Genomic DNA, 25215 nt, shown 5'->3' on the forward strand with positions numbered 1-25215 from the left:
CAGTTACACTTGACGGCAGCTAGTTCAGTGAGATGCAAATAGCACTTCCATACAAGTATTGAAATGAACCGATAAGTTGAGTGGCAAGTGTAACTGTCGGAAACATCGTATATAGCCTTATCGAGAGAACGTATTCGGTACATTTGCACTATTTTACACATGATAGCTAGCAGCTTGGCTTAAAACACAATAGAGAATTTGCCCAGCAGGACAAAGCCTCTAACTACTTGCTACTGTTGGTTTTAATTTATCTGTAAACCAGACTTGTCAACCTAGAAGGAAGACAACTAGGAAAAGAAACCAACTGATACTTATCAAACAAAGTGAGATAACACTGTTGGAATTCATCAAAAAGATGTCTTTGTTTGACACGTCCCTTGGCAAAGAATGACCCAAAGACCATTGAGAATAAGTTGACCTATAATTACTCTCAAGCCTATAAAGGATCTTTCTCACTCCCCAGTCTGGATGAACAGAGACAATAGAGCCTCTAGGTTCTGTTTATACATGGTTAGCTGTAGACGTGACCCTAGTAATACCAAGGCATGTAGGTAAGGTGCAAACCAAATTAAGGTAGCAAACGTAATTTTGAGTTAACCCATCATAAAATTCAGAATAGGGTACAAGATTGAAGCTCTCAGGATTTTCCATGAGTACTTCTACATAAGAAGAAATGCCCATCTTTCTTTAGCATCATCTCAAGAAAATGGAGAGGAAATTTATACAAATACCTATGGGCATATGAAGGATAAGTTTCTCCAATGTCTTTAAAATGAAAGACATTAGACTAAGATTTAAAACCCTTGACTTTGGAATAGTACCAGTCTCAGAAATAAAGCATTATCTGGCCAGCAAGTCAGAAATACACATGGCCATGAGAGATGCCACAAGGAATAAGAACCAAAATATTGACTCAAAACTGTAGGTGGGCCAGAATAATACCATTTGGTGTAGTTGACTTAAATAGGTCAAATGATTTCTAGCCCATATTTTCAGCACTGAAAACTGCCTCCTAGCAAACTTCCAAGATTACCTATTAGATATGGACAAGGGCTTAGCAAACATCAAAAACTCGTTAGAATCGTCAATTCTGGAGCTTGGGAAGAGAACCTTTAGTAAGCAGTGGACAATTTCCCGAGCAGAAGCCGAAGGACTAACACCAGAAAGAATCGAGGAATCTGGTTTAAAATACTAAAACTAGGTGCTAAGACTTCTAGTCTTAGTGCCTGCAGGGCAAGGAGAGAATAATAATAAGTTTTGCAATATTCCAAAAATTATAACTCTTATGCTATCTGGATGGCAGAGATAATAAGGACACGACCACTCACTCGAGGAACTGAGTTCGAGTAGGATTGTAACTGCAGAAATTTCTGTAGGTGCCACCCACTTTAGAATGGGGTAAATCCTCAAAAGGGAGTCTCACGGATCAGGAAGAGCTCGTACCAGTTATTTTTTTGAAGCCCCTAATTAAACAAAACAATGTCATATAAATGCTACAAAATTAAATTACACAGCAGCTAGTGTTTTTAAATTTTGTAAATCATTTAAAATACAAAAAGTAAAGGATTTTTCTAATTCGTACTATTGTGTCTCTTGTATATTAACTCGTAACAAATGTTTTTTGGCCCCTGTAAATCTTAACGGATATGGAAAATGATCTCTCGACGTCTACTGGATGTCGAGGTATAAAAACTAGCATTACTCCTAAACCATTGACTAAAATGCAACATTTTGTATGATTATTATTAATGTTTAACATGTTTAATATATATTTTTACATTTGTCATGTACATTAATCTCAAATCAAAATATAGTAAAAAATTAAATGTAATTTGATGTTCCAATTTAATGAAATACTTTAATTTAGATTGAGATTATCTGTTGCAAACACTTTTTAAACATTATTTTGTTTTCTACCTATAAATTTAACTTTATATATGATTTTAACTGATTAAGAACTTGATTGTGAATTTTCATGCCACTGGCGAGCTTACAAAGTTTATCTTCTCTTTTGGTTAAGTTTAATGGATTATAAATATACATATGCTATTTAATAGTAGGCTTAAAAGATAAATTATATAAGAATTATTTCTTATCTTTTTCCGTCTGCTACGCACAGAATCCTTTCTGCTTTTGTGCCGTTTTCCTCGGGTCTTCTATTCTTTTTTTGCAATTCCTTCCATTTTTAGATTCATTTACCTCTTCTCCTGGTCCAAATGATCTGGGTTTTAGTACAGGTCAGATCCTTGGAAACTTTTGCAGGTGGTTGGAATCGGACGAGTCGAACCCGGACGCTCCTCTGCGAGTCAGACTGAATTGGCAATGGGCACAAAAGAAAGGCCCTCTTAGAGCCCAAGGGACAGAATTTAGAGTCCTCTCTTCTCTAGGGCTTGTCTGTCCATACTGTTTTTCTTCCAATTAGGACAACTAGACACGTTATGCTAAATACATAAAGCAAGTTATTCTGAAAACACCTCGCTGTTCCCAAATTGTATCTTTGCAGTTTCATCAGAAAAAATTCTCCCCCATTTTGTAGCCAGATTTAATTATTTCAAAGAAAGATATACACTACTATGCATATGTAGCTAGAACTATTTCTAAGATTATCAGCACAAAAACCTTTCTCACTAATTTCTAGCCTTATTAACTGGAGTACAAACGTTTTCGGCCTTCTTAATAGGCCTTCCTTGGGTACACAGTGGAGCGTCGGTTAGAAGAAGTTTAAATGCTGCCAATGTTTACCCAGGTATCATCTTACCAGTGACATCATCGTCGATGATAGGTATATGATACCGAGGGCGAAAAATACATAGCATGTATTTTTCGCCCTCGGTATCATTGGCAGCATTTAAACTTCTTCTAACCGACGCTCCACAGTGTACCCGAGGAAGGCCTATTAAGAAGGCCGAAAACGTTCGTACTCCAGTTAATAAGGCTAGAAATTAGTGAGAAAGGTTTTTGTGCTGATAATGAAAGATATACTTTTGAAACTTCTGTTTAATAAGCTAATATAAAATTTTTTGTATTGATTGTTAAACTTTCTGTTAAAGTTTGATAATTTTTTTTTCTTTCTAATTTGCTGTTACCATAAAAGAGCACCAATACATTTCAGCTAGACTTTGTACTCAAAAATGATCTTATTATGAGATGCAAACTCAGAGTGGGAAGTTGCCATTCTAGGACCAGTAAAATGTCTAAAAAAATTCTACAGACCACTAAAGTTATGCAGGCATTACAAACATTTGGGGTGTACTATGCCATTTAATGCATAATAAATCTAAAAGCATGTTTTGAATACATACAAAAACAAGTAATTAAATTGGAAGTGAACTATTAAAAGCGAGTAGTCATTAAACAAAATTTTAATCCTAGTCTGTCCGTCCCGTCGTTGCCAACCACAGGTCAAGAAATGCTGGTATAAGACATTGGCAATAAGAGAGCAATTGATGGATCTTTTCCAATACAATGGCCTGCTCATTTGCCCGTTCTTGCACTGTGTGACTTTCAGTTACAAAGCTATTTGAAAAATGGGGTTTATGTGATTTGTTAGAACTAAAAAGACAAATTGAAAGGGGAGAGCGAGTCCCGATATGTTGCACTTGGTCGTTACTAATGATATAATTCAATTGAAATACGTGAGCAAGAGTGGCAGAAAGTTTGGAACAATTTGTTTGATGCTGCCATGGCAGTAGCACCATTACAGATTCCTAGCACCAAAAATTGTACTATTTCTGAGACTCTGTCTCTAGTTTTTCTGTGTCAAGATAAATGCACATAGAAATAGATCGATAAAATTTTGTAACAGCTTTGTCTGCAGAGTGATCTAAAGTAGTATACTTTAGACTGGTTGTTCCTAAAGTGAGTGCTGCTGTGAGTGAGAGTAAATCTAGGAATATTAAATGAAGCAAGGGGAATATTGATGGAAGCAGAATACTGAATGGTGACCATAGGCAAAGGTTGGAGTCACTAACAACCCTCCCATTTCATCTGTTAAAAGGGTAAGACAAAACATTGTGTTTAATGGTTTCCAGATGTGGAGAACAATGTACATTAAAGACACAAAACGTGAGGTTTGTAGAAAAATTTTTCTAACAAGTAAGACTATTTCCAAGCCTTTCTCACATAAGAGGAAAATGTGTTAAAAGGTGTTAGGCATAAGTTTATTGAACCAAGGGGTGCTGGCTCAAAAAAGTTTGGGAATCACCGCTTTAGACCACTCAAAGAAAAAACTTTAAAAACATTTTAAAGTTCAACATAGGACAGCTCAAGAGTCAGTTCCGTTATGCACAGATTTGTGAGCATCACTGGTAAATGGAGTTTTGCTTTTGCAAAATATTACAGCTGTTACCATTACAATGTTAAACTGACTTTTGGGTCAACCTGCATATTATAATAATTAATAAAATTAACATTAGAGTTATTCAAAATATCTTTATTTTAAAAATCTTAAATATTCTTTACAACAAATTATTCTAATGATAAAAATTATTTTCTAGTAGCAATAATTAATAATTGCATTTCTATTGTTTTACATGATTTTTTCCAGTACTGAGACCAGTTTAATTATACAATTATCAAGTTTATCGTGCCAATTTTTTAATTAATTAATTTAAGTACTTTTGGATTACAGAAGAAACACACATTATGTCTAAGATAACACAACTTTTTAAATTATTATAGCTCTTTGGAAGATTAAATGAGTACAGATGTAAAGCTTGGTTAAGGGTTTGAAATCCTTTTGTAATGACTTCTACATAATTTCACTTGACATCTCGACAAATATCGGTCGTACGTACAGACGTACCATTTTCTTTAGTTAAAAAATATTAGCAAAATTACCACTATTCTACAAGAACGGTGGTCATTTCGTGAACTTTTGTGATGCTTAGTCTCGAGTTCTTCGTGTAGCGGCACGAACGTGTCTGAAGTTCCGCATAATACGAACTTGCAGAGTGAGACTTCGACTGTAAGACGGCCTCGACGTGTACGTGGCCAGACGTTCTGCAGAACTTGAGACAGAGTCTGGGCGGGAAGCTTTGGAAATTTTTTACAGGCGGTCTGTCCTGGATAAGTCGAGCCGCATTCTTTGGCATCGGCTTTGTGGGTCTGGCCAAATCTATAATGGATATGATTAAGAAGACCTTTTTGGTGCCCTTGAGGTGGAAAGAGTATTTAAAAAAACAACCTCAACATGTTTGTGTTGTTACGAGGACAATGTGATCTGTCGTGTTCAAGCTATTATACAAGTAATGCAAAACTAAGTACCCAAGACGTGTAATTTTCCAAATTTTATTCTAGTCTGGGCATAATTCTCCATTGTCGCTCAAAAGGGACAATGGACCGTTGGTTAGGATTTTCCATAATGGTCAAAACAAAAGCTGGCAACATGCAGAAGTTTAACGTTGCATGAGTCAAATTACTAGAATGTCTGTTGTGATATAATTTGTAAAACAAATTAAGAATGCAAGATGGAAAATTTTGGAAAAACTTTTGTTATCACTTCTTTTCGAGTAATTACCAAATGCAAACAATTCCTTCAAATGAGATTGCTTCGCAATCTCTTTTAAAAGAATGAGATCTTGATAATTATCTAAGTTTATTACGGCGCACTACAAACTTCGGTCAAAGTAAAATGCCTCGCAGTCCATTTATTATTAAAAGATTACACTTGGAGTAATCGTTACACACAAAAATCCGTTATGGGATCATCTCTGAATTTGACTACATTTAAAAAGTAACAGAAATTTGTACATAATTAACAACACAAAATGAAACTCAACTAGTTCTTGAATAATTTTCTGTAGGGCACAATAAAATTAGCTCTGTTTAATTTAAAATAAACAAAGTAAATTCCATAAACAATACATCGACAGACTTATAACCAAAGAAATCTGGAATTTACCTTTCCTGCAATAAAAATTTCTTCAACTATTGCTTAACAAGAAACAGTAACTTATTGCAATGCAAACTCTTGTATTTTAAGCTTAGAAAAACTGCATTTTGCCTCAGATACACACAAATACACACTTTTTATTTGGTCTCGAATCTGCACTAGCTCGTGATATAAATTTATACAGTGTAAATCTTGTAAAATCTAAATGACTACTGATATTGTTACAAAGATTTTCATTAGTCTTTTGTGATTAGCTTACCCAATTTATTTTATATCGAGTGCAAACTTTTAGTCTTGGTTCAAACTGTTGTTTATTGAAATTGTAATCAAGTTTATGACTTGATTAATACAAAAAATATCATTTTGAAGTTGATTTTACAACTTAGTTTGAATGATTGAAAGTTTACTTTAAAAATTTCACACACTTCTGATTATACTTTGATTTTAAAAAATGAGTATAACAAGACAGTTTAATTTGCGCATTTAATTCTACTCCTGACCAATGCATACCATTAATACTATAAAAATAGACACGCAAGTCTCAAATAATTATGATATAACCAAAATAAAATCAATTTTAAAACGAAAATTAGTGTTTTTCCAATCAATTTGGCCATCTAAATAAGCAGTCTAATTCCAGTTCTCTACAGAAATTGCCATCACTTCAATTAAAACTCAAAAATTATAAGAAAATTGCACATTGTTAGAGCAAACTTTTAAAGATTTCACTATAGCAGAGCATAATTTTCTACTTTATACCTTTATGATTGACAGAATGTCCAAATATTTTTAATAAAAATAAATATATAAATCAGCAAAATGTCAGTCTGTTTGATAAATAGTCTGTTCTGATTTTAGACAAAGAGCAACGAAATTTGATGTCGGAAAATGACTTTCGGCAGAAGGAAAAAAAACAAAAAACACATTTATTTATCTCCAACTAAACTGTTATTTACATTTAATTACAATTAAAAGTTTAAACATTTCCAACTGCATTTCTATTATCGGATTTAATTAAACTAGAATAGGCACATCAGAAAATAAATTATGTACAGTTTCGTTTCATCAAATCAAAATCTCAGTGTCGGACAGACTCAAGTTTTCATTTTATTTCCTCGCGTCTAAAGATTCCTTTAATGCAAAAACTAATGCGGATTCCCATTTTCTACTTATATTTGTCGGGTGGTACGTTGCGGAAATCGGCAACGTCCTCGTTATAAATCTAAGGTATCGAATTACGATATTAAAAGTTTTCTACAAATGACAGAGAGAAATATTATATATATACCTTTTATATATATAACCGCATGAATATCTTCCAAAGAGCAATAAAATATGCTCCTGTACATGAAATTTCTCTCAAACTTGGCACAATATCTGATAAGGAAACAAATGGCATCATTCTTATAGAACATATCTGTATATTTCTATAGTTTCATTCATTAAAAGTTTAAATAAATATACAATATTTATTTCTAATTTATAATAATTACAATGTATTTTTCTTACTTTTCTTTTTTTTTTATCACAAAAATTTTACAAAACACAGAGACGGACAGCTGCCTTACAATAAAATGAACTAGCGGTAGAAATGAGCAATTGTTTTTTTTATACCGTGAATAAACTGGTAAAAACACTTAATAATGAAAAATGTGTGAAATTAATTCCTGTCAACAAAACGCACTTAAGAAAATGCTGATTTTGGCTAAGGAAACAAGCACACGAGGATGCGTAAAGTTGGTCCGTAAAACAGTTCATCGAGTATTTAAATGGTGTCATGACCTGTTGGCTGGTTCATTCAAGACTGAAATTTCAATCTGAAGGTTAGTTAAAGAATTGTGTGTACTGTAATTCTAAATTTTTATTATACAAAGTGAACAGCAAACTAATTTACAGGTTCAAAGAACTCATTTGACCTCAAAATTAATGAAGTACATTGGTTAGAACACAAAACTCACTCAAAAATAAAGAATAAACTTAAGTTTTATAATAATATCCTCAAATTTATATATAAAAGACAACTTAGAACATGTAGCCATAACTACAGACTGTCGTCTCTCGGATTTCTGCCGATAGCTGTAAATAAGTATCAATAGATTATGAGTAAGAATTTGTGATGCGATCAAGAAACTGGCTTCAAATACTGAAAAAGTTCTGAATTTTCTAGCTATGGATAATACAGAACATTGCAAATGATATAGGAGTGTGACATATCTTTATACATTGAAGATTTGACCCATCTTAATGATGGAAGTGAGAACTACTGTACTACCACCAAAAATATAGACGAACAATAGCATAGAATTATCATCATCATTTACATTTGCTACTAGCTGCAAGGACCCGCTTTGCTGGGCAAAAAGTAACGATAGTGAAGATTAAGATAATTACATTATAGCCAATCTTACCCGTTTTCACAGAATGCAAGAATTAGGTCCCCCATTTCCAGACTAATTAGAGAATTTTTATGAGTCTAAAAATATGTTCGATTTCCCGCAAAAAACCACCTGTAAATCTTGCATGCCGCTTTATATTAACACTTCCTTTGTTACTCAACACTTCCATTGTTAACACTTCTATTGTTGACACTTCCATTGTTACACATCTTTAAAGTCAACCATTTTCAACCCCATATCTCTCACACTTTTATAGCACAGAATGCAAGAATTAGGTCCCCCGTTTCCAGACTAATTAGAGAATTTTTACGTCCAGTCAAACGAACTATTTTCAATTCAATCAATTTTCTGGAACGTTTACAATCGTTCTATAATCAAACCAATTCGAATTTGAATACAAATTTGAATTTAAAACAGTTCAAACATTTTAAAAATCGAAATAGAAAATAAATTCACTATTTATCACACCGGAACTACTAAAAAATTTTACACACCTGAACCATTTACGGTGTGATCACGCAAAAAATCGGTAAACAAACGTTTTCGAACCCCTTCTGGTTTCTGCTTCAGGTTCCAATCAGTTCCTATAAAGACGTTCGATATCCGAAATAGAAAATCTTCGAAGTCAACCACTTTAAGCCCGCACCCTTATAGCTATCGAGACGCAACCACCATAGTGCACAAATAGAGACTTGGGGCTACTACCACATATAAACACCATTCGTGTGCGATGTGTAGTTTTGGCTGAAAAGTGAAATATATGGACACACACGTCCATTTATATATATATATGGGTTGTGCAAATGAAAAGTGGACATTTATTAAGAATTGGTAAACATTTATTGTGATTATAAAAGAAATCTCCATGTTTGTTTAGGCAAAGATCCCAGCATCTCACAAGCAGACCAATGCTCCACACACAGAATTCTGGTGGCTGCTGGTAAAAAAACTCTTTGACCCTTTCCTTCACTTCGTCATATGACATGAATCTTTGCCTTCACAAAGCTTTCTCGAGAAATCTGAAACGTGAAATTGTCATGGCAATGGGTCAGGACTATATGTAAGTTGCAACTCCTCCTGACTATGTCATCCACAGCAGCAATTACAGCATGTCTGACCTGGTTTCAGTTTATCCTGAATTGACTTGTAGTCTTCTCTGTAACTTTTGTACTAATTACTCACTGCTGTTCACCCTAAACAATATTCATCATAAACGTGCCTCATTTGTCCATAGATGTCGGCACTGCTATTTTCTTCGGCCACTAAAAACAGAACTTCTGCCCCACTGTTCGATTCCGTATACTTCCGTTGCAACTAACTTAACATTAATCTGCCAATCACTGGAGATAACATCTATTCCTTCCAATACTTAATGCAGTCTGTGCTTCACCTGTGTTGAGCTTACCCACTTGTAAGGTAATCTGCTAATTGTTAATTTGCACGATGAAATATGACACGTGTCCACTTTTCAATTGGGCAATCCTTATATTTTGCAAATTAATCATCAAAAACTAATTATTTTAAATTTAATATATTTAAATTATTTAAATAAATATGACTATCATATACATGGGGGACCCAAAAATAACCAGATTTTTTTGTATAAAAACTTTATTTACTAACTTTTCTACAAAATTTCTTCAGTCACCTTCAAAGTACTCTCCATTAGATGCGATGCACTTGCAAAGTCTTTTTCCCCACTGTTTGAAGCATCTCTGGAACTCTTCAACCTTGATATCATCCAGTGCCCTTAGTGAAGCTGTTTTTACCACCTCAACATCATCAAAATGCTTCCCTTTTAGATTTTTCTTCATTCTCGGAAACAGAAAAAAGTTGCAGAGGACTAGGTCTGGTGAATACGGAGGGTGGGGAACAACAGGCCATCCCCGAGAGGCCAAATAGCGAGTCACTCGTAAGGCCGTGTGTGTGGGGGCGTTGTCGTGATAAAGGAACCAGCCACCTGATCGCCAAAGTTCAGGGTGTTTCCTTTGCATATCCTCTCGCAGACGTCTTAACACTTTTTTGGCAGATTTTTTCGATGTTTCGAGAAGTTGAAGGACTCCCAAAACTTCGCAGGTGGAACAAAGTAACAGTAAGAGAAACACAACACTACGCTCAAATGTAAACATACAAACCGACACCGGTTTGTAGGATTACATTTCAGCTGTTTCGTGAAAGTCTCTACTAACCCCATGTAATGGGAGAACTCTCTACTACGTCTATGAATGGCAGCGTGTTCTCATTTTGGTTTTTTTTGGATCCTCCCTTGTAGAATAGAGGTGGAAACCTTCTGTAATTAGATGACTAAGTACCATCTCAGAGGGACCTCTTATGGATGCATGTTGTATAATTTTAAATATATAAATTCAGTATATATGCACCAAAAATTTATATAAATTGCATTTAAATGGCTGTATTTACCAAGAAAAGACAGGAAACATATTTTTTAACTCAAAATTCAACAGAAAATTAAACTTTCATCATTTATGAGAGTAATTCAATAATGCAAATTGCCTGGATATGTAATAAGATTGGACAGAACTTCATGAAACTAACATTGTGTGTAGAGACATGTATAGGGCAGGTTCTGAAAGTGTACAACGGATAGCAGGAAGAAGCATAACTAATGACAGTGAAAAAATCTGGCCACCCACTAAAAAATCAGATCAGAGAAGAGCAGCATTCTGTCATTAGATTTTTGCAGTCAGAAGGACTGAAACCATGGGAGATTCATAGAAGAATGATTCAGCAACTTGGTGCAAGTTATCTGAATAAAAACAAAGTGTACCCGTGGGTACACAGATTCAAGAAGATTGAAATCGGTTGTTGATGAACGTGGCTGGGATTACCTTCCATAGTCATCGTGGTGCCAATATTGCTTGCATTTATTTTTGAGAATGGGAAGATTTCTGTAGATTCTGTTCCCACTAAATTGAATATAAGCTGCAAATGGTGCCATCCATGACACTGTCAATTATACTCAAAGTGGGTGCTGAGACGGTTGACTGACGAGCCCAGGTCGAACCATCTGCTGAGTTGCATACCTTTTTTGACACATTACTATGTTAAAGTAGAGTTTCTTGCATGCATTATCACAGGAGATGAAATCTGAATTCATTATTATGAACCAAAATCCAAAAAATAGTTCATGGAATGGTGACACGTTCTCTCCTGCAAAGAAAAAGTTTAAGTTGGCACTTCTGCCAGTAAACCTATGCTTACATTGTTCTAGGATATGAATAAACATATTCTTGAACACTATCAGAAGACAGAAGAGACAATCAACAATGTAAGATACAGCACCAGGCTGGACGAATAACTAAAGTTTGCAATTCTCAGTCGTCCTTGCCAACTTCTCCATGACAAAGCATGATGTAACAGTTACTAGCATCCAGAACTTGAAATTAAATTCCCTAAATCATTCCTCCTACGGTTCAACTTCATTTAATCTATTACATGTTTGGCAATCTTAAGGGAGCATTACGAGAACAAAGATTTCACAGTGGCAACAAGTTGAAGAAGGCGGAAAATTTGTGGCTTCAACAAAATCAAAACCTTGTTGAAAGATTTGAAAAGTGAATTGCAAAAGCTAGCGACTACATCAAAAAAGACATCTTACATAGATCTGTACATTTGATGAACATCTCAAGAAAATGCAAATTTGCCCTTATTTATTAAATTACCGTCATATATCGTTATTAATTTAAGCTGCATCGGAATCCACAAAAAGTCAAAAATTTCCCACCTCTGATTTAGAATATTCCATATACAACCGACTTGATAAGTAATTTATTTTTAATTATTAAACTTAATATGAGACAATGGCTTAGATGCCTATCTCTTGCTAAATTATTTAATTCCTTAAGAAATAATTAGTCTTAAAGTAGCCCATTAAAGAATCCAACTGTTCATTTGATATTTAGAACATTTCAAATGAATGTTGTTCTTCCACAAACTATCTAATGCAACGTATATAATGCTCGGCTCTAAACAGTATGCCACAATGCCTCGAAACGGGCATTGTGTGACATACTGCTTCAGCACTATTCTTGTTATAGAAAATAACATTGAATAAAATTATTTTGAGAACATTTTGTGTATCGACAATCTTGTTATAAATTTTTTTCCACTTTATATTTTGAAATATAGTTTGAGTACAAAAGCCAAAGTGTACGGACATAACCAAACTCTGTACCAATATTTTAGGGATAGATTCTAGGGACAAGAGTAAGTCTAAAGTCCTCTATAAATGTTTTTTTAAATCTGCTCTGCTTCCAAGACATGATCTGCAAAAAAATGCTTTTCAAATTCCCTACCAAAGTACTAATGCTAGAGTTCTCAACTTTTTAAAGTAATTTTTAACTTTTTTATACTTCTGTCGACCGACTGAGGTAAGTGAATGTTTGTCCTTTAGGATTGACTGAGGTTACTTACCTCAATACTTACTCACTGCCCAATAGGCCCTTTATAATAAATATAAAGAAATTCTTATCCACTAAGATTTTGCAATATCCACCTGCTTTAAAGTAAAAATAAAAATAATACTTAAAGAAAATTCTTCAATGTAAATTTATTTTGACTATCATTTCATTTTTACAAAATTAAACAGAATAATTTACAAAACTGCTCAAAATGACATCTGGGGGTGTAGATTTGGATTTTTGCTTCTTATAAAACCAATCAAAGCTCAGTACTTGTACGAAAACAAGTCCATTTTCCACGAATTCAAAAACTGTTTTAAACATTTAAAATAAAGCTTTAGTACATACGTGCCAGTAGCAAAAGTGCAGAAGTGGAAAACAAATGGCAGTATCCTTTTTATAAGATATTTAAAATTGGTTTCAGATACAAAATTTTTGCTGGCCACATCATAAATGAAGAGGATTTTAGGCTTATTTTGGACCCTAGAATCTATTATCAAGTTCAGTTATACGTTATATTTACTTTCATTTTAAATAAGTATAACATTTAATTATTAACTCCTTGTTGTTACAATAATAGGAATTAGGATGGTACAAATTCTGAATGTCCAAACTAATTTTTTCAAATACAAAACCAGAATTGCTTGATTTTTTCCAGGTATTATAAGATTATGAATTACCTCTACTCCAAATTTTATTAAGAATTTAATATAGCTTTATAACAGTTAGCAAAATTTAATTATGTAATTGACATATCAATTTCGGATGCTATTGCCTTGTAAATTTGGTATTTTTTTTTCCTACAATTTTAATACTCAAAATAAATATTTTGAAATATAACAGATGATAAATGAAATTTTCAAAATAATTTAGTTTTATTATTATTATTATGAATAATTGTCATCAATAAAGGATACTACTCTAAGTCCTCTTTCGACAGGATCTGTGAGATAAAGACCTCTCGGAAGCCAGACGGTTTCGTTCTGTTCATCTACAAATGCCGCTATCCTTTTCAAACACTAAGTTTAAATAAATACATTTTGAAATGAATACAAATTGACTTTTTTTTTATAAAAGCAATTAGATTTATCAAATAATTTATATAAAAGACTGATTTTATCTGTAGATTACAGACAAAATTTGATTATAAATTAATTAAAAATTTAATATAGCAGATAATACATATTTAAAGTGAGAAGCATTAAGACAAACCAATAAAAGAGCATGCCTCTTAATAAGATTATGGTGTAAGTATAGTATAGTAAGTATCACACATTTGTTAATTGAATCAACAAGTGCAAAGAAATTTTGACAGTACAGGTATACCTCGCCTTACGTCGGTAATTGGTTCCAGGAAAACGACTTAAGTCGAAAAACGACGTAAGTCGAGGTATACCTGTAGAATAAAAAATCAAATTTCCATCTACAGCAAAAATAAGAAAATTATTTATTTCTTTCTTTCCCAATTTTACACCTCAATAAAACTTTATTTTATCATTAATGGAATAAAAAATAAACTAAATAGGAAAGGTTGGCAATTACTAATGCCACTTTTTAATAAAATTTACGTCATTTTAAAGAGTTCTCCTCCCTGATAAATGTACTGAAAGTTTTTATGGGAACAAAAAATTTTATAGGAAAAAGCCTTTTGGTATGTTTATCAGGAGACAATCTCTATAAAATGATACACATTCCATTAAAAAAGTAGCATTGGTAATTCCAACTGTTCATCAAAAAAAAACAAAAAAAAAAACAAAAACACTTTCTTGAAGTGTAAAATTTGAAAATTCTAAATTGTAAACTCCAAATAAAGTATATTTTTCTTAATGTATACTTAATGTATACTTAATGTATGTACTCTGGTATTAAGGAGTTCTGACAGTTGTCATGGAATCAAACTTAAAATTTCAGGATATTTCTGATTGTTATATTCCACTTTGCGATACATGGCATTACCATTCACTCACAGACTTTCTGAAAGACTTCTCTGCCAATTGCATAATCTCCTATGGAATCTGGCCCACTAGTTCACCATATCTCAATCCCCAGATTTTAGAGCCTCCAAGGGATGTTTCCAGCATTTGCCATAGGAGAAATGGCAACATAAAAGTTCACTTAAACCATTTCCACTGCACTGTAACTTTTCGGATGTCCTGTATTTTAAAATTTATGCAGAGGACAATAATAAACTATTAGGTTGTTCAGAAAGTAAGTTCGTTTTTTTACCACTAGACAGATTAGTCGTACTTTTCCCACCATTTTCATTCTAAACCGTATTATCATTATATATTTTGACAGCTAGCATTTTAAGGCTTATTCGTAAAAAATTTTGTTTGATTTTGTGCAATTGTTTATTTTTTGTGTCTCATCAAATATGGAAGATCGGAAGCAGCATTTTTGGCATATTTTGCTTTTTTATTACCGAAACAACAAGAATTCCGTTCAAGCAAGAAAAAAATTGTGTGACATGTATGGAGAAGATGAATTGACAGAACGACAGTGCCAAAAGTGGTTTACAAAATTTTGTTCTGGCAATTTCAATATTGAAGATGCACCACCAGTTGAATGGTTGGCCAGTTGAAGCCAATGAAAACAAAATAAAGGTACTGATTGAAGCAAACTGCCAAATAACAACACGTGAAATCACTAAGAGATTAAATTTGTCAAATTGAACTGTTTATGATTATTTGAAACAAATTGGTTTCATTTCAAAGCTCGATATATGGGTTCCACGTGTTCTTAAAGAGAGATGCTCTCTTTGGTGGGATTTTAAGGAAATTTTTTTTTTGAGCTTTTACCAGACAGTTTAACAATTGATTCGAAAGTGTACTGCCGTCAAGTAAACAAATTGAGTAATATCGTCAAACAGAAAAGGCGGCCAGAATTGATCGACAAAACAGGTGTAGTGTTTTATCACGATAATGTCAAATTTCACAGAAGTTTGGTAACTCATCAGAAACTGTTATAACTTAGATGGGATGTGCTATCACACCAACTGTATTCGCCAGATCGAGCACACTCAGATTATTACTTGTTCCGGTCTACACAATTTTTTTTTAACTGTAAGACATTTTCTTGAAATGACAATGTCAAAAATCAGTTTTTTGTAAGCAACGATCAAAACTTTTATGAATGTGAAATCATGCTACTATCAGAAATGATGGCAACAGGTATTTGACCAAAATGGTTTATATATAAATCAATAAAATATTTATTTATTATAAAAATATTGTATTTTTTTCCATGGAAAAATAATGAACTTACTTTCCGAACAACCCAATACATCCATAAAGAAAAATCTTTTCTTCTATATAATCTTATTAACTTTCTTCACAAAAAACAGCAAATAATTATTTTTTTTTCAGAACATAAAAGACCTGATGATAATGATTTAAATAATCCACCATGTACACAAATTCACTTTACTATAGGTGAAAAACTTTTAAATTTTAAATAATTGACTAGTTACCAGATGTCAGCACAATGCATAAATTTGAAATTTTTAAGGGTTAAATGCATTAATATAAATTAACATTATAGACATTGTATGCATACCTGTATACAGTGACAGATCTACATAGGGACTAATAGGGCTTAAGCTCTAGGCCTCCAAGTGTCAAAGGCCACAAAAATTGAATAATTATAAATTTTTAATACTTTTTCATTAATAATGAGCACTTATCATATAGTAATAATAGTTAACATAATGATAATTTATAGTATTATTTTAAACACCAATTTAAAGATTTTTAATCTAACAAAAAATGGAGCTCCATTAGACTTCAATAAGCCCTAGGCTCAGAAAAACCTAAATCCACCTCTGCCTGTACACACCTTGTAATTATAAATATATGAAAGTTTTCCCAACTTAATTTACAGTAACACAATCTTATCAACAGCTGTTTAGCAAAAAGCAACAGTGGAACTAAGACATTGATGTAAATGCATCTGTACTTTTACCATAAAATGACGTTTTTTTAATAGATTATGATGCTTGTATTTTTCTACATATTACATTTCCTTTATACCATATTTAACATATAATACCGTATTTCATACACAATACCTCTAGATCTATCTCTTACGGTTTGGGAGAGACAAACAGTTTAACATCTGCATTTTATCAAAATGCATACAAGGTCTGTTCAAAAAGTATCGGACCTTCTTTTTCTCCGCGTAAACCAATGATGCGCGAGAGGCCTCCTTCAGTGGAGTTGTAGAGGGGACAGTCATGCACAGCCCTGAATTTTTTCCCGCCTGCAGGAAGCGTTAATCGTTGGCAATCGACCTATGAGTGAGGTCATGTAGTGCGCTCTCGTCGGATTCCACTAAGCTGGAAAATGACTGAACAACGTGAGCAGCAATATTACATCAAATTTTGCCAAAAACCTTGGCGATACCCGAGTGTAAACCATTCGCAAGATTCAGCAGGCTTTCGGGGACGATCCTCGAGGCCAAAAAAGCGCGGCAGGTCCACAGCAATATCAATGTTGACAGTTGACAGTTTTTTCGACTCTCGTGGGGTGGTGTGTCGTGAATACGCACCACAAGGCCAAACTATCGCAAAGGAGTACTACCAGGAGGTCCTTTGTCGTCTTTCCGATGCTGTGCGACGCAAACGACCAGATCTGTGGTCGATCAAAACTTGGCAGCTCCATCATGATAACGCGTCCGCCCATTCTGTGCACCTGATTCGGGCTTTCGTCGCCAAACATAACACTTCTGTGGTTCATCACGCTCCGTACTCTCCCGACATGGCTCTGTGTGACTTTTGGCTATTTCCCAAGCTGAAAATGCCGCTAAAAGGAACCCGAATTTAGTCGAGAGAAGACATCGTGCAAAATCCGACGGACCGGCTGATGGCCATTCCAAAAGATGCGTTCCAGCAGTGTTTCCAGTGTATACATTACCAAGCAGTGTATACATTACCAAGGAGACTACTTTGAAGGGGATTAGGGTTTTGTACCTCAAAGTCAATAAATTTATTTTTGCCGACCAAAGGTCCGATACTTTTTGAACAGACCTTGTATAACCTATTATTATAAAGAAAACATTTGAACAACTAAGTTACATCAATAGGAATAAAATAAATTACAAATTTGGAAGTTTATAAAATGTCTTTTATTTTACATATAGGATTTGGGTTTATTACTCTACCACTTACGGGTCCTGTGTTATTGAGCATCAAAATGGAGTTATGTTTGTTTTGCAACACAACTCTGTGGTTCCATTTGTCGAATCGATTACTCACATACTAAGGGATTACTATAATGAATTATCTTAATTCCACTCTGTGGTCACCAGGAGATTCACGTTTCACATCTGTCACAATTTGTTAGGGTCTACAATACAAATGGCCAAGTGGAGTGGGACAAGGCTCAACACATTTGGCTCAGATTCAAATCTTCATTTGGCAATCTGACCTAGACTGAAATTCAGATACTCTGGAACAACAGGCCAATAACTTTACCACTTCAGATTTACCTTTATTAGATATGTTAGCAACTAATTTGATCATTTAATTTTTTTTGGGCAGTATGTTATAAGAATCTTTATTGTGTATAAGCAATTAATAAAATTAAATATTCATACTTTCTCGTAATGTGTCTCCATGCAAAGATATATTAAATACGCAGTTAAACAAGCCATACATCCTTCGCAATATGTTCTACCGCTGATTTTTTCGGCTTCGGCATAGATATTATTCAGCGTGTTGATAGTGAGTTCAAAAGACTGCCTGTCAATCTGTAAAGAATTTATTGATTTAAAAAGATTTTAAACTAAAGAAGTTCAATGATACAAAAAATTATTTGTTAATAGATATAATAAATCAATTTTTTATTAGTATATGAACAAACAATTATTGAATTTTTTTACTAAGTTATAAAATAGGATGATCCAAAAATTAGTTAACTGTCTTTTTTGTTTTGTTTTCTCCCAGTATATAAATCATAAATTGAGTTTAAAACATGACTTTTGTACATAAAATTTGGTGGAAGCATGATCAGAGGTATAAGTGAATTAATTGCATTTTTCAGTTAGTTAAATACAATTTAATCTGTACAACAGTTAACTGATTTTGGGACAGTGTGTTTTGGGACAATACACACTGTCCCTGCACATCAACTAAAAATATAGCTTAACACAATAAATTTTTAATACCACACCATAATTATTTGTTAATTACTATTAACAAACACATTAAAAAAAATTAATACATCAACAAAGCTGTACAAAATAAAACTGATACTAGGGATAAATCCTTATTTAAATTTCTAATAAAAATATTAATTAGCTATTGGATATTTGCCAATACATGATTAAACATCTACTTCTCCATATCGGTGCATATGTAATAACTTATATACAATTATCCAGCTAGATTGAGGGAAAAAGTAGTCCAGATTTCTAGACATGGTAAATATATATTTAAAATATAAAATAAGCAACAAAAACTGTATTTCACAAATACAAATTAAAACATTTCTAAAACAGGGCCTATTTGATTATTATTATACTCCACATCAACCAAGTTGATAGCAACATCAATATTGCCTGAAACCACAGTATGTATTTCCACATTCAACAGTGTGTCATTGGTACACAAAGGAATTTTTTAAAATGATTTATCCACTCTCTCTCGTGACTTAAGTTTTTATTACTGTGTACTTGTTTTTAGTTTTCATATGTCAATAGTTTTAAAACAAATGAAGTATTATAGTGTTATTTATTGTAAATAATTCAATAATGTAAGGACTCTTGTAAATAAATTCTATGACAACACTACATTGTGTGTAAGCGTATTAATGTTCTTCAGTAATTCACTTGTTGTGTTGTCTGTTTTTACTTACACGTCACTATCAACTTGGTTGAGATGGAGTATAATCCTCTTAAAATATAGAATACCATGTGTAGTGTAATATTTAGGATTAAAATTAATTAAACAAAGAAAAGTAAAGAACATAATGGAATTGATATCGTGTGATGCATACGCCTCAGAAATGAAAACAAAATGGCAGTATGGCAAACTACAATCATGCTACAGCCTGCCAAATTCAAAACTGGCCAGTTTTCTGGAAGCCAGATAATTGATCCATTACTGTATTGCAATATTACATAGAGTTGCAATTTCTAAATTAATTATATGATTTTTAAAAAGTAATTTTAGATTATTACCAATCCTTCCAATTCCTGAGGGAATTTCGTTTGGAATTTTACATTTGTTCCTTCGGAATAGTCTCTTTGAATAAATACCTTTCGGCAACCTGTAGAAGGTCGTGTTCCGTCGTTCACTGCATGATTCTGTAAATGAAAGTTTTTAATTAATTATATTTTACGTGTATACATTACCAAGGAGACTACTTTGAAGGGGATTAGGGTTTTGTACCTCAAAGTCAATAAATTTATTTTTGCCGACCANCCAGCAGTGTTTCCAGTGTATACATTACCAAGCAGTGTATACATTACCAAGGAGACTACTTTGAAGGGGATTAGGGTTTTGTACCTCAAAGTCAATAAATTTATTTTTGCCGACCAAAGGTCCGATACTTTTTGAACAGACCTTGTATAACCTATTATTATAAAGAAAACATTTGAACAACTAAGTTACATCAATAGGAATAAAATAAATTACAAATTTGGAAGTTTATAAAATGTCTTTTATTTTACATATAGGATTTGGGTTTATTACTCTACCACTTATGGGTCCTGTGTTATTGAGCATCAAAATGGAGTTATGTTTGTTTTGCAACACAACTCTGTGGTTCCATTTGTCGAATCGATTACTCACATACTAAGGGATTACTATAATGAATTATCTTAATTCCACTCTGTGGTCACCAGGAGATTCACGTTTCACATCTGTCACAATTTGTTAGGGTCTACAATACAAATGGCCAAGTGGAGTGGGACAAGGCTCAACACATTTGGCTCAGATTCAAATCTTCATTTGGCAATCTGACCTAGACTGAAATTCAGATACTCTGGAACAACAGGCCAATAACTTTACCACTTCAGATTTACCTTTATTAGATATGTTAGCAACTAATTTGATCATTTAATTTTTTTTGGGCAGTATGTTATAAGAATCTTTATTGTGTATAAGCAATTAATAAAATTAAATATTCATACTTTCTCGTAATGTGTCTCCATGCAAAGATATATTAAATACGCAGTTAAACAAGCCATACATCCTTCGCAATATGTTCTACCGCTGATTTTTTCGGCTTCGGCATAGATATTATTCAGCGTGTTGATAGTGAGTTCAAAAGACTGCCTGTCAATCTGTAAAGAATTTATTGATTTAAAAAGATTTTAAACTAAAGAAGTTCAATGATACAAAAAATTATTTGTTAATAGATATAATAAATCAATTTTTTATTAGTATATGAACAAACAATTATTGAATTTTTTTACTAAGTTATAAAATAGGATGATCCAAAAATTAGTTAACTGTCTTTTTTGTTTTGTTTTCTCCCAGTATATAAATCATAAATTGAGTTTAAAACATGACTTTTGTACATAAAATTTGGTGGAAGCATGATCAGAGGTATAAGTGAATTAATTGCATTTTTCAGTTAGTTAAATACAATTTAATCTGTACAACAGTTAACTGATTTTGGGACAGTGTGTTTTGGGACAATACACACTGTCCCTGCACATCAACTAAAAATATAGCTTAACACAATAAATTTTTAATACCACACCATAATTATTTGTTAATTACTATTAACAAACACATTAAAAAAAATTAATACATCAACAAAGCTGTACAAAATAAAACTGATACTAGGGATAAATCCTTATTTAAATTTCTAATAAAAATATTAATTAGCTATTGGATATTTGCCAATACATGATTAAACTTCTACTTCTCCATATCGGTGCATATGTAATAACTTATATACAATTATCCAGCTAGATTGAGGGAAAAAGTAGTCCAGATTTCTAGACATGGTAAATATATATTTAAAATATAAAATAAGCAACAAAAACTGTATTTCACAAATACAAATTAAAACATTTCTAAAACAGGGCCTATTTGATTATTATTATACTCCACATCAACCAAGTTGATAGCAACATCAATATTGCCTGAAACCACAGTATATATTTCCACATTCAACAGTGTGTCATTGGTACACAAAGGAATTTTTTAAAATGATTTATCCACTCTCTCTCGTGACTTAAGTTTTTATTACTGTGTACTTGTTTTTAGTTTTCATATGTCAATAGTTTTAAAACAAATGAAGTATTATAGTGTTATTTATTGTAAATAATTCAATAATGTAAGGACTCTTGTAAATAAATTCTATGACAACACTACATTGTGTGTAAGCGTATTAATGTTCTTCAGTAATTCACTTGTTGTGTTGTCTGTTTTTACTTACACGTCACTATCAACTTGGTTGAGATGGAGTATAATCCTCTTAAAATATAGAATACCATGTGTAGTGTAATATTTAGGATTAAAATTAATTAAACAAAGAAAAGTAAAGAACATAATGGAATTGATATCGTGTGATGCATACGCCTCAGAAATGAAAACAAAATGGCAGTATGGCAAACTACAATCATGCTACAGCCTGCCAAATTCAAAACTGGCCAGTTTTCTGGAAGCCAGATAATTGATCCATTACTGTATTGCAATATTACATAGAGTTGCAATTTCTAAATTAATTATATGATTTTTAAAAAGTAATTTTAGATTATTACCAATCCTTCCAATTCCTGAGGGAATTTCGTTTGGAATTTTACATTTGTTCCTTCGGAATAGTCTCTTTGAATAAATACCTTTCGGCAACCTGTAGAAGGTCGTGTTCCGTCGTTCACTGCATGATTCTGTAAATGAAAGTTTTTAATTAATTATATTTTACTAAACTATAAATTATACCTATATCTGTTTAATAAATTCAAATACATTTTAATATCATAATTATATGTTAATTTAAACCATTTGAAAGATTTTAAGAAAAATCTCACAGTTTCTCATAACTCTTAACTTTGTAACAGGCATTCCAAAACCTCAGCCAATACATGATTAAACATCTACTTTATTATAAACAGTTGGAAATGAATTTACAGTGCCTTGTAAATTCACCTCCAATAAAAATAGTCTCTTTCTATCATAAATATTTTTTTATTTTTTAAATATCATCATCATCTATTATTATGTTTCTACATAATAATGACGATAATAGTATGATTTTTGTCAAAAAATAAAATAAAATATGCTAGTATAGTATATTTGAATTAATATTTTAGAATTTCAAAATTATTAATGTTTTTTAGTTATTTAAGTATTTTTTATGGCTGTAAAACTTCCTTAATCATTTATAAATGCCTGTAAAATAAGTCCAACTAATGGACAACTGTGCCCAAGTCTTCGTCAGACTGTTCTGAGATCCAAAAAATGTGAAAAGTGAAGAAAAATGAAAACACTCATTTTTTTAGTGTTTCTTTTTCACTAGTTATAAATAACCATCTTCCTGGTACATTATTTATTTTTATTTGCTTAATCATTTATTTTCCTAATGGAAAAGAAAGCCATTTCCTATTATATCTTTTAATTAAAAGGAAAAAAAAAAGAAATGTTTAAAAATAACTGTGTATCAGTTTTACAGGTCATTTATGGTGCATAACAGTCACGTTATATGTGATTATTTTGTGGAAAGACGAGATTTGATGTAAACAATTTCCAGCAAACTGCATGTAAAACTAACATAAGTAATCTTTCTTCTTCCTATTTCTCTAAACGGGTGATAAAACAATCTTTTTTTATTGAAATAAAAATCGTTACAAATTCAACGTATGTACGGTTCTGCATTATTTACATAACCTATTTCCTTCTAGAATATTTTGTTTATTCTTGCACTTCCTTTGTCCTGTGGTTAGAAGGAAAAAATAATTTGATCTTTAAACTATTTTCTGATGCAATTCTGCTATTCATTCATTCGTTTCTCTAACAAAGATGTATAAAAATTAATAAAGCCTATTTTAAATTATTAAAAATATCTTATAAATTCAAATTCATCAACATTAAAATATTTATACTGTTTTATTAGTTTATTTTTATTTAAATGTAGTAACTCACAACATAAATTGTTTATTAGTTTGTACAGGGGTGAATCCAAGAGGCTATAGGAGTTTAAGCCCACCTTACTGGCACAAAAAATAATAAAATTTGTTCATTCAAACTTCAAAACATTGTTTTTAAAAACATTTATGGTGGCAAATATGGTTTGTCTGACCACCTGCAATACAACTGTCATGTGCACATTAATAAAATGTATTAATTATTCAATTGTTTTAAACTTTCGAGCTAGCCTCACCTTTGGATTCTTCTGAATGCAGTACTGAGTACAGAACTTAATGAAAAAATATACTTATTTCAATTTTATACAAATTTTACTCAGTTCTTNAAAAATAGTTTGCAATATTTACAGTGTATTTTTATTTATAAAATTTCTGTAAAAATCAAGTTAAAAATGATTATCCTAAAATTATTTTATGCATTTTTCATTTCTTAACAATAAATGTCAGATAAACAACAGTTTCATACAACTGCTGAAACAGAAGAAAATGCCATAATTTAACAAATATATGAGCAAATATTTATTGTGACACTGTCGCAATGCTGGCTGCAATTTTTAATCATATTTTTAATTTATTTAACTTAAAATATATCCTTTCAACCTCATATTAGTATGGCTTGCCTCTGTACAACATACTTTCCTTGTTTAGCAATAAAGTCATGCTAGTCATCTATCTAACATCTTTTGGGAGAAAATTTTTGAATTGAAATAATGTGACTTCCAGTCTGCATTGGAGCTTTGTATATAGTTAATTGGGGCCTCCTGCCCCTACACTTTCCATATCTGGTCTCAGCTTTCATCTATCTAACTCCATTCTTGAAATTAAAGGATAGAAAGACAGAGACGAATGACAGTGGGAATATATTAGTCTACAGTTTTTTTCAGCTGCAGCCCAATAACAATAGCAACAACTCAACTATTCGGATACTTTTTGGGCTACGTTAATTTGGATCCAATCATTTGGCATTAATTTAAAATTATAATACAGGACAAATTAATACCAGTAAACATTTTGCAAACTATTTCTGTAGGAAGGAATATCAATCCATAGCAAAGCTTGCCATATCAAAACATCTTTAAAGATGCATTTCAGGATCATTCTTCCCCTTTTCAGTATAGCATCTGAAATACACCGTTTTATTTTATTTATTAGTACAGTTTTTTAATTTATACAAAAGTTGAACTATGAACTACTTAATTTTTCTGTTTTAATTTTTTGACAAGACATCTCTGAAATAAAACAACATTTGGCATATCAATGGGACATTTCTTCTATGCTTATAACTAATTTTAGAGAAATTTTCTAAATGAAGGTAAATTGTTATAATGTTTCATAAATTAATCATCACAAAACATTTGCAATGTTTTATAATGGTTTTACAATACTTCTTTGTAAGGCAGCAAGCATCCAA

At 32.2% G+C, this 25215-nt stretch overlaps 1 protein-coding gene across 1 annotated transcript in view; it reads right to left on the reverse strand.

The window, feature by feature from the left end:
- Positions 1–4753: 4753 nt before the first annotated feature.
- LOC111628286 (golgin subfamily A member 7-like) overlaps positions 4754–25215 on the reverse strand; it is a 35112-nt gene continuing 14650 nt past the window's right edge. Inside the window, exons 2-5 of the mRNA XM_023372039.1 lie at positions 22425–22550; positions 20841–20993; positions 13628–13729; positions 4754–7710 (exon numbers count right to left, since the gene is read on the reverse strand). Coding sequence (XP_023227807.1) covers positions 7669–7710; positions 13628–13729; positions 20841–20993; positions 22425–22550 — 423 coding nt within the window. The 3' untranslated portion in view covers positions 4754–7668. The remainder of the gene's footprint in view (positions 7711–13627; positions 13730–20840; positions 20994–22424; positions 22551–25215) is intronic.

This window comes from Centruroides sculpturatus, unplaced genomic scaffold (assembly GCF_000671375.1).
Source record: "Centruroides sculpturatus isolate CEXI.00-Female unplaced genomic scaffold, Cexi_2.0 scaffold466, whole genome shotgun sequence".
Classification (NCBI taxonomy): Eukaryota; Metazoa; Arthropoda; class Arachnida; order Scorpiones; family Buthidae; genus Centruroides; species Centruroides sculpturatus.